General features: G+C 45.1%; 1 protein-coding gene across 1 annotated transcript; it reads left to right on the top strand.

Annotated features, from left to right (window-relative positions):
* The first annotated feature begins 980 nt into the window (after positions 1-980).
* Positions 981-12,514, top strand: rdh10a (retinol dehydrogenase 10a). The gene is made up of 6 exons (XM_035143201.2): positions 981-1,908; positions 2,160-2,395; positions 8,576-8,674; positions 9,785-9,930; positions 10,680-10,811; positions 10,928-12,514. Exons 1-6 carry the CDS (start codon positions 1,623-1,625, stop codon positions 11,049-11,051), a joined length of 1,023 nt encoding a protein of 340 aa, XP_034999092.1. The 5' UTR covers positions 981-1,622; the 3' UTR covers positions 11,052-12,514.
* The last annotated feature ends 2,340 nt before the right edge of the window (positions 12,515-14,854 follow it).

The raw sequence follows: 14,854 nt of genomic DNA, 5'->3' as shown, positions 1-14,854 counted from the left end.
CACGTACAGCGTCACCTTCTCGGTAAGTTTTTATTTTGTTTTACCTTTTAAAAAGTGGCGTTACAAGTTCAACATTACCGTAAAGTTAAAGGTAACTTCCGTTAATCGTACGTACATTTTCTTATTTTGATAAAATTATTTTTTTTAATGCACATTTGTTGCGTAAAACGTTCCCTTTTCCATGATGGTACTGCGCTGGTTGAACCAATAGGGGGCGCACACGTGTCATTTCAAAGCCCCAGAATGAAGGAGCGTGTGGAGGTGAAGTTTTTCTCTGCAGGGTCTGAGGAGAGAAGAGAAAACACCTTCAGGTTGTAAAACCCAGACAGGGTGATGCTCAGCGAGGTTATACAACCATAACACAGTGTGTTGCTGGACTGCCTTTGATTCAAAGTCTGAGAGTTTTAAGCTATTTTGAGTCAAAGTGAAGTAAAAGTACTGTTTTCCCCATACTTTTTACTTTACGTCAATATTTCTCCTATTTGTAAATATACTCTCATCTCTACTTTTACTTTAACTAAACATTTTTGCACATGCAGCTTTTAATGCTGGACCATTTCTTTCTTTTTAAATGCAGTGTCTTTACCTGATTAATAGAACAATCATCACATGTTGGCACATCAGCTCACATCAGTAAAGGACCTGCAAAATACTGACCCTCCCCCAAACACCAAACATGGGCAAAGCCATGCACAAAGGCTGCTGCAGATGCACACACACACACAAGAAAAGACTGGATCATAACCAGAAAATAGCTGTTATGTGTTTTAGATTTCCAATTTAAATCAAGTATATGTTTTCAAAACAAGTAAAATGACCAAATTGAGATTTTCTTCAAGGAAAAGTTCCCCTGATCTTTGCTAATTGTACTTGTGTAATCTCATAATTTAAATGTTCCTAAAATCCTCATCCCAAATCCTATCTATTTAAAAAAAAAAAAGATTAAAACAAGATCACACATGAAAGGAATCAAAACCAGTAGGCTTGAATTATAATCGGACACATGGCACGTTTTCTGATTATAAACATCTTTATTATAGATCAAAATCCAAAGCAGAAAGAAGAAGCAGCCGCTTTAACATGTGACAAAAAAAATGTCTCTGATCTTCCACTGACTTTGGTGAAAAACAGCAGTGTTAGGTAAAATCCTCCAGGTTACATCACCTCCGAGTGTGATGAATGCACCCGGCGCGCAAGTCTCAGTCCTATTGGGTCCAGCGCTGATGGGTGGACTGAATAAATAGCGAGGGAGATGCGGCTGAGGATGAGATGAGTGAAGGAGCAGCAGAGGAAGTAGGAGGCACAGTTCACAGCAGCTACTCGTGTTGACTCTGTGGCTGCAGCCGTGCGTCTTAGAGGCGACTGGACTCTGACTGAGCAGCATCTCCACTCCTCCCGTCCACTCTTCATGCTGCGGTGCTCTTTTGCGCCACGTTTGCGTTTCCCTGCGTGAAGCCGCGATACAAGTTTAACCGCACTTCTCCGCCGCAAACAGGTTGCAGGAGGTGAAGCTTTCTCTCTCTCTCTCTCCCCCACCCCCCCACCCCCTCCGCGCGCCGCCTCTCCTCGCTGCTCTTTCTTTTTTTCTCGGCTTGAATTGAATTCGAGATCTCGGTGGAAAGATGATGATCATCATCGCGGAGTTCTTCGTGGTCATCCTCAAAGTGCTCTGGGCTTTTGTGACCGCCGGGGCCAAGTGGGTGGTGCGGCCCAAGGAGAAGAGCGTGGCGGGACAGGTGTGCGTGATCACCGGCGCCGGCAGCGGCCTCGGGCGGCTCTTCGCCAAGGAGTTCGCCCGGAGACGAGCGATACTCGTGTTGTGGGACATAAACAGCCAGAGCAACGAGGAAACGGCGGAGATGGTGCGGCAGATTTACCACGAACTGGACGCTCCCATCACAAAAGACGGTGAGTGGGGCTTTTAATGTGTATTTACACCGTTTTGGATGTGCGCAGGTTTTACGCACGGGTGGCGACATCGCTTAAAAGTCTTGCACAATATTTTGTTTTGTTCAATTGGTGTGCAAAAGTGTGCAACAGTCCCTGATCAATTTATGATTGTGCAATCTAAACAAAATCACCCATGTGTTTTAAAAACCCAGATTGATCACTTCCAATAACTTCTTCCATTGATCGCGTCACTCTCTCCATCCCTGCAGGACCCATCGGAGGTGTAGAGGAGGTCCCCCCCTTCCAGCCGCAGGTCTACACCTACGCGTGTGACGTCGGGAAGCGGGAGAGTGTGTATTCCACAGCCGAGAAGGTGCGTCGAGAGGTGGGCGAAGTGGACATGCTCATCAACAACGCCGGCGTCGTCTCCGGCCACCACCTCCTGGAGTGCCCCGACGAGCTGATCGAGCGCACCATGGTGGTCAACTGCCACGCACACTTCTGGGTGAGTTTGACGCACTGGGAGTAAAATAAGAGTAAAGCTCTCTGTGAATGTTGGGGATTAACGTGTGATGGTTTGATCTGCCCACTGTGTTTGCTGGGATGCCAGGTTCACAGGAATGTTTCCACCCTGTTCACAATCTCATCCCTGTGTGTGCCAAACAAATTCAGGAATCAGATCTGTGTGCGTGTGTGTGTCTGTGTGTGTGTGTTCCCCAAGTATTGAGGAAACATGACCATAAATAGTTGGCTGGTGTGTTTATACTCCAGCTCGGCTTTGTTTAATTCTGCCAGAGGAAAGTCACGGGTTTGGCTCCCTGAAAGTCTTTTGCCGTTGCTGCTCTTTGGCAGCTCCAGATCACTGATGATCCCCCTGGTATGTCAGCCCTTCCTTCTCCTCTCTTTTTTGCCGCACAAATCAAACTTCCGTGAATGAAGCAGAGAGAGGAGGGATGGGGGGTCTCCTGTACGTGGTTTTGGGGGGGGGGGGGTCTCCTGTACGTGGTTTGGGTCTGTCTCTCATCCACCGCTCACCACATTTCGTTGGCAGGGAGTGATTTGTTGTGTATCAGATTTTACTCTGGCTCCGTTCCCCTGGCCCTTTTTTCCCCCAGTGTGAATACTTATCTGAAAGGCTATGAGGACTTGATGGAGTGAATGTGTTGCACTTGAGATAAGCGTACGCTGCAGTGTTGTTAGACCAGGCCAGGGGCTAAAACAGCCCATTTAGGAGGAGTGTAGAGACGGTGGTTGCCACAGCATTTAGAAGTCAATTGAAGAGCAACGTCACTGGTGGGATTGAGAGTCGGTTGTTAGGCATTTAAGCCCCTCTCCTCCAAGAAAGAGAAAAAAAACCCATTAATGAGAATTGATTTTGTTGCTGGGCTGCAACACCTGTTATAGTGTTTTTTTCACAAATTGGTTTACAGGTCTGTTGTGGAGTCCGTTTTTAGGATTGGGAATGTGTCCTCTGCCTATTTGCGTCCCTCTGAATTGACCATTTCATCTTTGTCACAATACATTAAGCAACGCATCAAGTGAAGCGGATGATGTTCATTTTGAGACTTTGGCTGCGGGGCTCCCTGTGCATTCACGATGATACCATGAAACCACGGTGATTGTGAGGCTCACTAATTGAGCATGCAAATCTCTTGTGTTGTCAGTCACTCAGGTTGTGTGTTTCTTCCTCTTTTTTTTTAATGGACGCTCCATTCAGCCACTGACGCGCCTCTCTGCTGGCCATCCCCACGTTCTTTTACACCCAGGATTTGGAGTCAGGGTCCAGTGGCTGGGTGGCAGATTTGGGATTTCTTAATAGAGGTCTGTGTTTGTGTTCGCCCATATTCTGTGGCGAGCGTGGTTTCTTTAGGAGTGAAGAGGGGGGTGAGGCAGATGAAAGAAGCACTTAATGAATGGCGACAGCCAGTATGGAGGATGTGGTTCATTAAAGACACAAGCTACATGAATAGAGCTTAGACTAACAGGGACCTGTCCACTTCCCTGTCTTACACAAACATGGGACAGTCTCTCACTGCATGCAGGTGGTGCTTTCACACAAACCTTTTTTTTTTAACTGCAGGTTTTTATTGTCTAGTTGTGGTTTATGAATCGACAAATAGCCTCAGCTTATGCCGTGAAGTGGAGTTTAAACACTGTTTATTGGGTTTCGATGCTTTAAAGACTTTTTACTTAAATGAATTCATGATGTTTTTTAAACCGTTAGACAAAGATTACATTTACAGAAGCAGGTCTGCAAATTTGCTTTCTCCACCACTCCTGCTGCTGTTAAGCTTTCATTACACACATTTATATTCCTCAGCGGTGGACGTGCAAAGCTTCAGATTCATTCTTTTCAGTGTGTTGATCTTATTCAGCTTGTCCAGTGTCACGTTCTGGCAAAACATCATCATGACTTTAGCCATAAAGGGAGACATTAGAGAAGATCTGTCAACTTGCAAAAACCCCTGAGCCTCCGCCCAGCTTTAATCCCATCCAGATAATGACATTTCCCAAAAGTAGAAGTTTCTCAAACGCAACGTAACAGCAGGTTCAAAGCCTCTGACATCTGAAACGCACAAATAAGCAAAGTCTGAGTCCAGAGGAAGGAGGAGAAAAGATTTGTATTCTGTGTAAGTTTTCATTTGGGAATAGGGCAGGGATTGACATGAGCAGGAAAGGGGTGATAATCGTGTGTGTGTGTGTGTGTGTGTGTCTCAGACCCCACACTTCTTCTGTCCTCCTTCCACAGGCCCCACTGACTCCTCCCAATCTGATTTGGAGCAGTGGGTGCAGCTGCATTGGAGTCATGGGGGCCAGCTCTGCCCCACACACACACACACGGAACAATTATGATTCAGTCTCTCGCTCCCTTTAGGTTTTTATGAGACGGGGTCATCACATTGAATTTGTCTGACGCTCTGATTAGTCCAGCTGGCAATTTTTGATGGGTCTCAGTTTTGAGTCATGCGAGGATGTCATTCCCACCAGAGTTAGTTTTTTCGGGGGGGGATTTATGTGTGTCTCAGTGGAATGACATGAGAGGAAATCCTCCTCAGCATCTTGAGCTGGTTACCCAACAGGTGGTTGAACAATGAGCATTAGTTCATCCTCCGCGTTGAGGTCCCACCTCTCTTGCGCGTGACGACATGAAAAGCGCGACGGTGACATGGCGGGAAAAGAGCAACAGGAGAGAAAAGAGGAAGGAAGGCAGTGCCGTCCCATCCGCAGGCGAGGCGAGAGGGTAATGGTAAGCTACTGCTGACCCACTTTATCTGACAATTGGTTTCTTGTCTGTGGATCAACTTGACAAGATGCCAGGCGACAGGAGCCAAGTTCCGAAGGCCGCATTCCTGCTGTATCCAGAGAAAGGACGCAGCCAGGCAGAAGGGTCCTACTTGACTGGTTTTATATGGGCCCCTCCTCAGGCCCAGCGCACCTGTACCCCCCGGGTGGAGCGAGCCGTGACTACTCCTGTATTGGGTCTCACTCTGAGCACATACCTGTTATACTTCAAGGGATGGGATTCGGTCTTATTCCTAATTTTTCCATTGTGAAAATGCCCATTACAATTTCGTAGAGCCCATGAGGTCTTATGGCAATACATTAAGATATTTGGTTTCCTATCATAGGGTTGAGAAGAAAATCAAATCCTCAAGTTTGAAAGGCTAGAGTCAAAGAATGACCAGTTATCTAAATAGTTTATATGAGCGATTTAATTCAATTCAAATTGGGATAGAATTCATTAAAGAGGGAAATTAAATCAAATCACAAATTCAATTGTCCGGCCAAAAAAAAAAAAACTTTCAAAATTGAAATTTAGCTCTAGGGGTCAGGTTTGGTTCTTGTGATATTTTACTATTTATCCCTATCAACGTTTATGAGATATATTCATATCAATTATTCACAGAAGAATTTCGTCTTACAAAGCGACGGAAACCGGTCGAAAGAATCACAAGCTCCTCAAGTAAAACATTCACAAGCTGGAGTTCTCGTGGCCAAGGTCTGATGCCTGAGGACTTTAATCAGTGAAGCCTTAAACAAAAAAAAGTGAACGACATGATCAAATGACTTGAACCTGAAATGTTCAGAAACATCGAACATGAATGATTTTTGATTTTTAATGTCTATTTAGTTTTGATGAGTCATTACATTGGATCCTGGGACTTGTAGTGTTGACGCCACTTCCTCCCTCGACTATTGATGTTGCGTTCGAGGTAAATTGGATGCTTGTTGCAGTCATTGGAGGGGGGGGGTGTAATCGACTGTGGTGGTGTCTCGCCCGACTACAGCATGGCCACCGCAACATGACCAATCTGCATCCATCATCCCTGACGACCACTAAACCCAACCCACTCAAATTCCATGATCTGTTGCAGGATCAGACGAGGCATTTTTCTCTCTCCCTCCCTCGTTCTCTTGTTCAGGGAGAAGTCAGCCCAATTAAATGGCCATCTGGTCTGACGCAAAGGCCAATATTTTGTTCATATTCCTGTTGGTCAGACGCTAGCACTAATACAGCCTGACACCCCAGCTGCAAGGAGCTTTGTGTGGCTTAAATGCTCCTGGGGGCACACACCAATTAGGGGGTGCAGCGGGCAGGGCACCCCCACATAGGCCAAGGAGGCCCGGCTGTGTCAGCGGGTAATTTAGCGGAACAAGAGAGCGTTGAGACCCAATTACAGCAGCTCTTGATGTAAGACACGAGCCCCTGGTTGCCTTCACACATTTTGTGTCTGAGAGGTCAGAGGAGGTCATACCCACATGCCAGAGCTGCCATGAGAAGCAGGACATCGTCGGAGGGTGGGAGAGAGACGGGACGGTCGGACACGTTCAGCCACGTCCTCGGGCTCCGGGAATCGGCCTCTCCTCCATCAGCTCCAGTTATTTTCAGACCACTCAGCAAACTTGTCCGGTTGCATCGAAGTGTTGGCTTCAGTCGTAGTGTGCTGCGCCAAATCGAGTTGTTCCCTGCGCTCTGAACGTTGCTGTGGGAGTGGGAAACTTTGGCTCAGAACAGGTACGGGCATATCTTAAGTTAATGCTTCATTTGCACGCAACTCTCTCTCCCTCATCCCACTGCCATTCTGGCTCGCTGAGGCCTCCCGCTCTCCCGCTCCCTCTCCTTGGGCCCCATCATTTGATGAGCTGAATATTGCAGCAACTTCGAAATGTATGTCCAGGAAAAGAGCAGATGTTTGGAGCTGAGTCAGATCAGTTATACTGTACCTGGTTATAGAATAAAACTCCAACACGATGAAGTCATCCGCCTTTAAACCAGGCTTCCTCTGCGTGGATTTGACTTATTGCGTAAGAGTTTTTATTTATCGCACAAAACAAGCAGAGAGACAGGGGTTGCACTGGAAGTCAGTAGGTCCGATGCAGTTAATCTCTGGGTGCAGCTTTTAATGAGGCTTTTCCTCCCCTGCCAGTGGTTTCATGGCTGTACTACCTGGTACCGTGCTCTCCCTCTCTGGCTCTGTGCTCCCCTCCAGCAAATGTTTACAAAGGAGGTTGAATCATTTCTTTGGCAGAGCTTCCACACTGTACCGACCACTGAAACTGTTATGTTATGTCAAGTACAGAACCACAAAATCACTGGAAACTATCAGAAGTAATAAAAAGCTGACCCCAATTTTCCAGTGTTACCTAAAAATTCAAAGGTGTCCCATTTTACATTGCACCCTGCAAACTGGGCAACGATTCATGCTCTATTTATCAGCAAATTCTATCAGCGTTGTAATTTAAAGGTGCCCTGAGTGTTTTTCTAACCTCTGACATTAAGAAAGCAGTGCAGCCTGTGTGTATTGGTCCTCACTATGGCAGCGCACATCTGACTTGAATAGCTCCAGCTCAGCTCCCAACAAAAGGCCTGCCGGTTGTTTGTAGACCTCCTAGTGGGAGAGTGATTGGTCAGTTCCTATCATGGCCGTCACATGTCACACCTGCTGATTGGCTCCTGCTGTGTCCAGGGCAGCTCCAGAGTCAGCAGACAGGCAGACTTGAGGAATGGATCCGTAGGTTAATCAGCTGCAACCGCTGAGTGTTTTTTCTCTGCATCTCCTCCCCGGCGTTGCTCTTCTCACCACCTCGCCAACTCCCATTGGACAGGCGGGTGGAACCACTCTGGCTCTCACGTGGCGCTCCGGTGAAGCCCTTTCATCTCGGGCCTCGTCTCACCACAGATTGTTCGGCTGACTGCTGCTCGGGGCAGACGATAGGCTGAATTGTATTGTTGGAAGTGCTGAGTGAACGGAGGCCTATGATTGGTGTTGTCACCGGCTCTTTAGAGCCAGGCCCGACGACGGGCACCAGATCTGTGTGGGAAAAGAACAGATTGTACCGCAGCACACACACCACACACCCTATCAGTGGCTACCTGTAGAGGGGAAAACCCTCATCCCCCCTCTTCCTTCTCTTATTCACACCTGCCACAAAGAGAACAACCTGTGCCGTTTTTAAACGTTTAAATGCTTCACCTCCAGCGCTCAGTTTTTTTTTTGTGTCTGTTATGAATTCTCATTCAAACGCCTCTCTCTGAATCACCATGGAGAAGAGGCCGAAACGGAGAAGGGAACTAGAGGGAGGCCGAGACGATCAAAGGGCTTTGGCACAGACAAACTGCACAAGTGAACTAACCTTCTTCTTTTTTCCCTCTGCCCTTCTGTCTCTTCTGTCCTTCCCCCAGACCACCAAGGCGTTTCTCCCCAAGATGCTGGAGCTGAATCATGGTCATATTGTGACGGTTGCCAGCTCTCTGGGTTTATTCAGCACAGCTGGAGTGGAGGTTAGTATCATACACAACACAACACAACACATACACATCCCATCGTTCCCACCATCCAAAACCAGTGCTCTTTTCTCCAAAAGCGTCGGCATGCCAGCTTGCACACTGAGCCGGGGGGAGGTTAGGCCCCTTTTCTCTGGTTGTCCCTCCACCCGTTAAATTAAGGGACACAGATGAGCATTGGGGAGCCTCTTATAGTTTCCTCTATCTGCAGCAGTGGGGGTGTGGGGCCCCTAATGGGCTCTGGCCCCAGGGCCAGAACGAGCTGACAGCTCCCCGAGGGACAGAGACATCTTCATCACTGCTTTGTGAGCAACTTGATGCTCGCTCAGTATTCAGCTCACAGCAGCTTTCATTGGATAAACGTTTGCTTTTCCTTTCTATAGTTTTTTATTATTCCTCTTCCCCACCACAGATTATTTTTATTTTAATGCATATTACTGGGCTCATTTATCTCTATAACCACAGAGCGAGTAAACGGGTAGCTCTCCTAGAAGGGTTCATTTCAGAGAAAGTTCCAGACGATCTGCAGAGACAACTAATCCCTCGCCCTTTGTTTTTATAGCTGCACATGTGCTGTTTTGTAAAAACATTCATCCATAATGATTAAGTCCCCTTCAAAGGGAATGAAGTGTAGTCAGTTTTTGTTAAGCGATTATGCCTCGGAGAAATGCCTTGAATGGTTTCAGATGAGCACATTAATATCAGGGAACCAAAGCCCTCACTTGTCATGTGGGCAGTTCATCTCTTTATCCTCCCCGTGTTTATTGACGTGCATCTGTGTTTGCTCAGCCCTTCTTTTTTTAAAAAAAGATTATTTCCACAACGAACCACATCAAACCCTCCCCACCAAGCTGAGCAGTCTTCTGATGCACAGGAGAAGAATGCTAATGAAACAGTAGAACGGTGGTCGGGCTCGCTCAGGGTTTTTGTGGCTGTGTCATTAACGGCAAGGAGAGACCTCTGTGCCCACGGGGCATGTGCGCTAATGTTCTCTGTGGTTCCTGGGCGCAGGCAGGGGCAGAGTTTTACAGGATTAACCTGTTCTCTCTCTCTCTCTCTCTCTCTCTCGCTCGCTCGCTCGCTCGCTCGCTCGCCATCATCCCTCAGGATTACTGCGCCAGTAAGTTTGGTGCCATTGGGTTCCACGAGTCGCTGAGCCACGAGCTGAAGGCCTCGGAGAAGGACGGCATCAAAATGACGCTGGTGTGCCCGTACCTGGTCGACACCGGGATGTTCAAGGGCTGCAGGATAAGGTGGGTTTTCCTGCACCGCTGCCTGGTGTCATTGTCTCTACATGCAGCTCTTTCTTTGCACCTGGCCGGAGTTTGTCATCTGTAATTTTCACCACATGAAATTGCCTCACAAACACCTTTTGAACTTCAAAGCAGCAGCTGACGTTTTTTGTGACACACGCACATACAGTATTATAAACTCCTCTGGTCAGCGATCTGCTTAAACAAAGAGAGCGACTTTCCCATGAGAGGAGAACCTCCCCAACAGGTGCACCTGCCCCCCACCACCTCCCCCCTCCCCGGCTTCTCTAATAGCCTTCACTTTGTTTGACGGCCACAGTCAGCGGGCGGCTTTACTGTCCCAGCACTCGGAGCAATTACTGTTACTGTTCACATCCTGTTTCACCATTATCACCTTTCTCATAATTGGCTAAAGCTTGTTGCAATTGTCACTCTTTAAAAGTGAATTCCAAAGTGATAACTAGAGCAGCGTGTATACCTCGGCCACAGTCCCCTTATGTAACCACTTTTAAATTCACTCGATCCAGATTTTTAATAGGATCTGCTCCAAATTGCACATATAAATATCAGTCCCCTAAACAAGATTAATGTATTATTTTCTGAGAAATCAACAAAATGCAACATCCTTCCTCCAAGTTGTGTTGTAATCCGTCCTGTTGTTTTTCCACTATTGGTCTTCCTATCAACCTGCAAATCAGAAAACCTATTTTAGTAAAAGATAAGAATTGTACCTTTCTCTCTCCTCTCAGGAAGGAGATTGAGCCTTTCCTTCCTCCCCTGAAGCCAGAGTTCTGCGTTAAACAAGCCATGAGGGCCATCCTCACCGACCAGCACATGATCTGTACACCTCGCATCGTCTATATGGTCAACTTCATGAAAAGGTGAGCAGCCTCCAACAGTCTAACGTGCCCTCTTTACCTCGTCCTGTTTGCTCCCTCAGTAAATAGCATGTGTTTTAACCTGTGTCACTAATCTGACCTCTGCCCTTTCTTCGCAGCATCCTGCCCTTCGAGGCCATCGTGTGCATGTACCGGTTCCTCGGCGCCGACAAGTGCATGTACCCCTTCCTAGCTCAAAGAAAGGAGGCCATGAACAACAACGAGGCGAAGAATGGAATCTAGGGGGCGCTGTTTGCAAAAACGAACAGGGGCACATACACGTGCAGGCATGAGGAAACAACCACTGAGGATGCAAATGGGGGAAGGAAGAAGAAAAAGACTGAATCTAGACTGGTGCACTTGCATTGAGCAAATGCAAAGGTTTACCATATTGTTCCTCTGGAACAAAGAAAGCTGTGTACTACACAAAGGATTTATTTTACTTTGTTCTGTCTTTTTTTTTTAAGTTTGTTTAAAGAAACCAACATCTATATACTATGTCACTAGTTTTGAAATCATACAGAAAAGATATCCAATAATTAACTTTTTACATAATGTAGTCACCAGCCTTTTTCTAGTGTCATTGTGGAAATATACAGTATGTTACTGTACAAACAGTAAGAATCTTTAGTTTTTTCACTTTTATTTTATTTTTGTAGACATGCACTGTAATTTCAGTTGTTTTCTTTCAATGCAGCAAGTCAAACTACCCCCACACACACACACACACACACACACACACACACACACACACACACACACACACACACACAGAGAGAGACTCTTTCTCCCCTCAGTCAGGAAACCAGTTCACAGCTGATTATAGCCTGTGCCATTTAAAAAAATAAATAAATAAAGTAAAATAATGATTTCACAATTAAACTTTACCATATTTTTGTTTTTGTTCCGTAAGTTACCGACACGTAGCATATGTTAAAAATGAAGTCATTCCAAACGGGACGTTAAATGGCCAGACTGAGTGAAACCTTCACAGGAGACTCACCAGTGGCTCTGTCAGAGGTCCTTGTTATTTCAGGTCTTCAACGACCAACCTCTCAAGTATAAAGTGGACGAGGGAGTTGACGTCCAACAAGCATGTCTGACGCATTCAGAATGTACCACTTTGGGAGAACCCGAGAGGAAATCAATTCTCATTTCTCTCATTTGTCTTGATTTTTCCAGATCTGTGGTTGTTTATATTGTAAATTTATGTTACCGATATTATTTGAGTAAGAAAATAACCCGACAAAGGCTGTAACTCCGCTGTCCCCGTACTGATGTGTGGTTGAGGGAAATATATTAAAAGACACTAGCTTTCTATTATCCTTTCCAAAGTAACACTTTAACACTCCTGTCCATCGTCCACCTTGTACAGTTAAAGTGAAATGTAAATGTTTAAATGTTGTGAATACCCCAAGTTTCCCCCCGAAACGACTGTCTCCACCATATTTGATTTATAAATATTTTATATACCTTTTGTTTGGGACGACGAGAGTTTTTGAATTTCAACTACATTCCAATGGGCGTCATTCCTTCAGTCTCGGGGATGAGCCTAAATTCTCTACCTCTTCATTTTATTTTTGACAGTATGACATACGCCTCTTTTTTTTGTAATTTTCTGAAGACTGCTCCATAGCCGAGCAAATGTGGTTCCAATGTTTAGTGTCTCTACCTAACTTAAATTAATAAAGTGATTTAGATTATTACCTGGTGTGTCGTTACTACCTGTGAAACAGCAGGAGAAAACTCAGCTGGTCTTACGCCTCCATGTTTTCCATGAGATGGAGATGAATTAGAATTGAAGGCGTTTCACAGAAGTGAAACAATCACTTAGCAGAAACACCCCTGCAGTTGTTACTGTGAGGTCTGTGAATCAGCACAGTGAGTGAAAGGAAACAGGATCTTCTGTAATTCTACCGGTGAACTTCTCGGACGCAGCTTTCATTTTGAAGATTTTCCTCTTTAGATGAGTATCGGTCTCACTGTCCTCCCACACCTGAGTCAGAGCACTGTAGAGACGTCCCTTTTGTAAGTAATTATACAATGTGTACACACTCGCAGACATGTGACCTTTGCTGAGGAAAGAGTTGCTCAAGACAATGATAGTCATACACGCTCACAGAAAGTCAGAAGTCATGATGTTGTGGGTTATAGGTCAGCTTTGGGTCATGGGTGCTAATTTATTCATTCAGAGGAAGAACAATGAAGGGATTTGGTCGAGGAAGTTGTGGAGGAAGAACTCAAACATGCTCAGCTCAAGATAAAATAACCACATTAAATGTTCTACCTGAGCAAAAGTTAATCATAGTTTTTTAATACGTTTTAAAAGTAAAAATGTTCATGTCTTAAAAGTACTTGTTGAATATAATCTATTCCCCAGTACATCATTATGGTGAAGATTTAGCCTCTGCTGAATCCATTTTAGCTGGATGGAGGCGGGGTCTACTGTTACCTGCCCGCTCTGATTGGATCAATGGACTAATTCCCCTATCGTTACTTCTAAATGTAAAAAAAGTGTGTATCTCCGCCAAGGTCTCATGGATCTTTATTTAGATCTGCACCAAAATACACACACTCATAAATATCAGTCCCCTGAACATGAAATAAAATAAAGATCCATGAATTCTTCTGTGACAGATCAGTGAAAATGTTGAAAAATCTCGCAATATTAAAGAAAGTGAAAAAAACTAAAAACAATCTTGAGTGCGACCCTTTATCCAGATCTGCACCTAAATTCAATGTGTTCTTTCCTGACTCATACCACACACTGGTTTCCTGGTAATCCCCTCTGTCGTTTCTGGGTAATCCTGCCAAGGCGGAGGTAACAAATGTGAAGATGAAACACATGATGCACGAAAAACGTATTCCAGTGCAGTAGCAAAAAGTAAATAAACTTTGTTCCGTCCCACCACTGCATTGTTGAGACGTCTCAGAGCAAAGACTCCTACAGTTTATACAGGAGCTGATCTGCGGCCGGAGCATTTGCTTCCCCACAGGAAAGCAAGAGAGAAAAAAGGAAAGCAAAGTTTCCTAATTGGCGTCAGCTAAGTCTCACATTTAGACGTCATGAGCTCTATTTGGACTCACATGCTCCAACTGCTGAGTTGTTTGTGCCTCTGGGGCCACGTCCTATTGGTCAGAAGATGTTTCAGTGACCTGAGGTGCTGCGTGAAAGTCTCTAATTCAACAAACACACACACGGTTGTTGTTGAGACGGGTAAAGAGTTGATTTGAAGGTTAATGAAAAGGCTCAGTTCTCCGAGTCATCCTGCTGAGTCGCATTAAAACATTTGTATATTTGGTGTCATCAACGATTCCCTCTGGATGTTTGAGACAAATGAAAATATTGTGCTCGTACAGATATGTTTTCCTTTTAATTTTTCACAAAAGTTGCACCTTGTTAATTGATTTCAAAAGTTTATCTATCAGTAAAAGATGTCTCCTAATACAATAATTTAATAAATAGTAACAATTCTTGATTTAATAAAGATGTGTTTAATAAAACATTTGATCAAAACAAAAATTACAATTAAACTCTGTACAGACATCATGTGGAGCAAGAAGCTCGGACATCTAAGTGAAGTTACCATGAGCCATTTTTAAATTCTAATATTATTCCTTTTCATACCAATAAAAGAAGATTTATCTCTTCCCCAGACACATCTTCCTGTTTGTGTTCTGATGCTCAATAGATTAACAAATCTAATAAATAAAAACACACACACACAATTAGCGGTGTCTGGTTTTTCCCCCTGCAGAACATTTGAGGAATGCCAAGATCATGAGCCTGGAGCCTGAAGGTTTGATTTCTGTGTATTTCAGTAAGAGTTGGGCAAACAGCCACGTCTCCAAACACTGTGAGTCCTGTCTCAGACCTTTCACCCATTCTCTGAAGACAGTTACCAGATTAAGATTTGACATCAGGCGTGAGAACGGTATTTTTCAACCTGGGCCCCATGTTTGTAAATGTGTGAATGAATGTTACTTAAACTATGTTTGGTGTCGGTCAAGTTGATCGTCCCCTCCGGTAGCCGCGTCACGACAAC

This window comes from Hippoglossus stenolepis, chromosome 19, assembly GCF_022539355.2.
Source record: "Hippoglossus stenolepis isolate QCI-W04-F060 chromosome 19, HSTE1.2, whole genome shotgun sequence".
Classification (NCBI taxonomy): domain Eukaryota; kingdom Metazoa; phylum Chordata; class Actinopteri; order Pleuronectiformes; family Pleuronectidae; genus Hippoglossus; species Hippoglossus stenolepis.
This window is presented reverse-complemented; position numbering and strand designations above follow the sequence as displayed.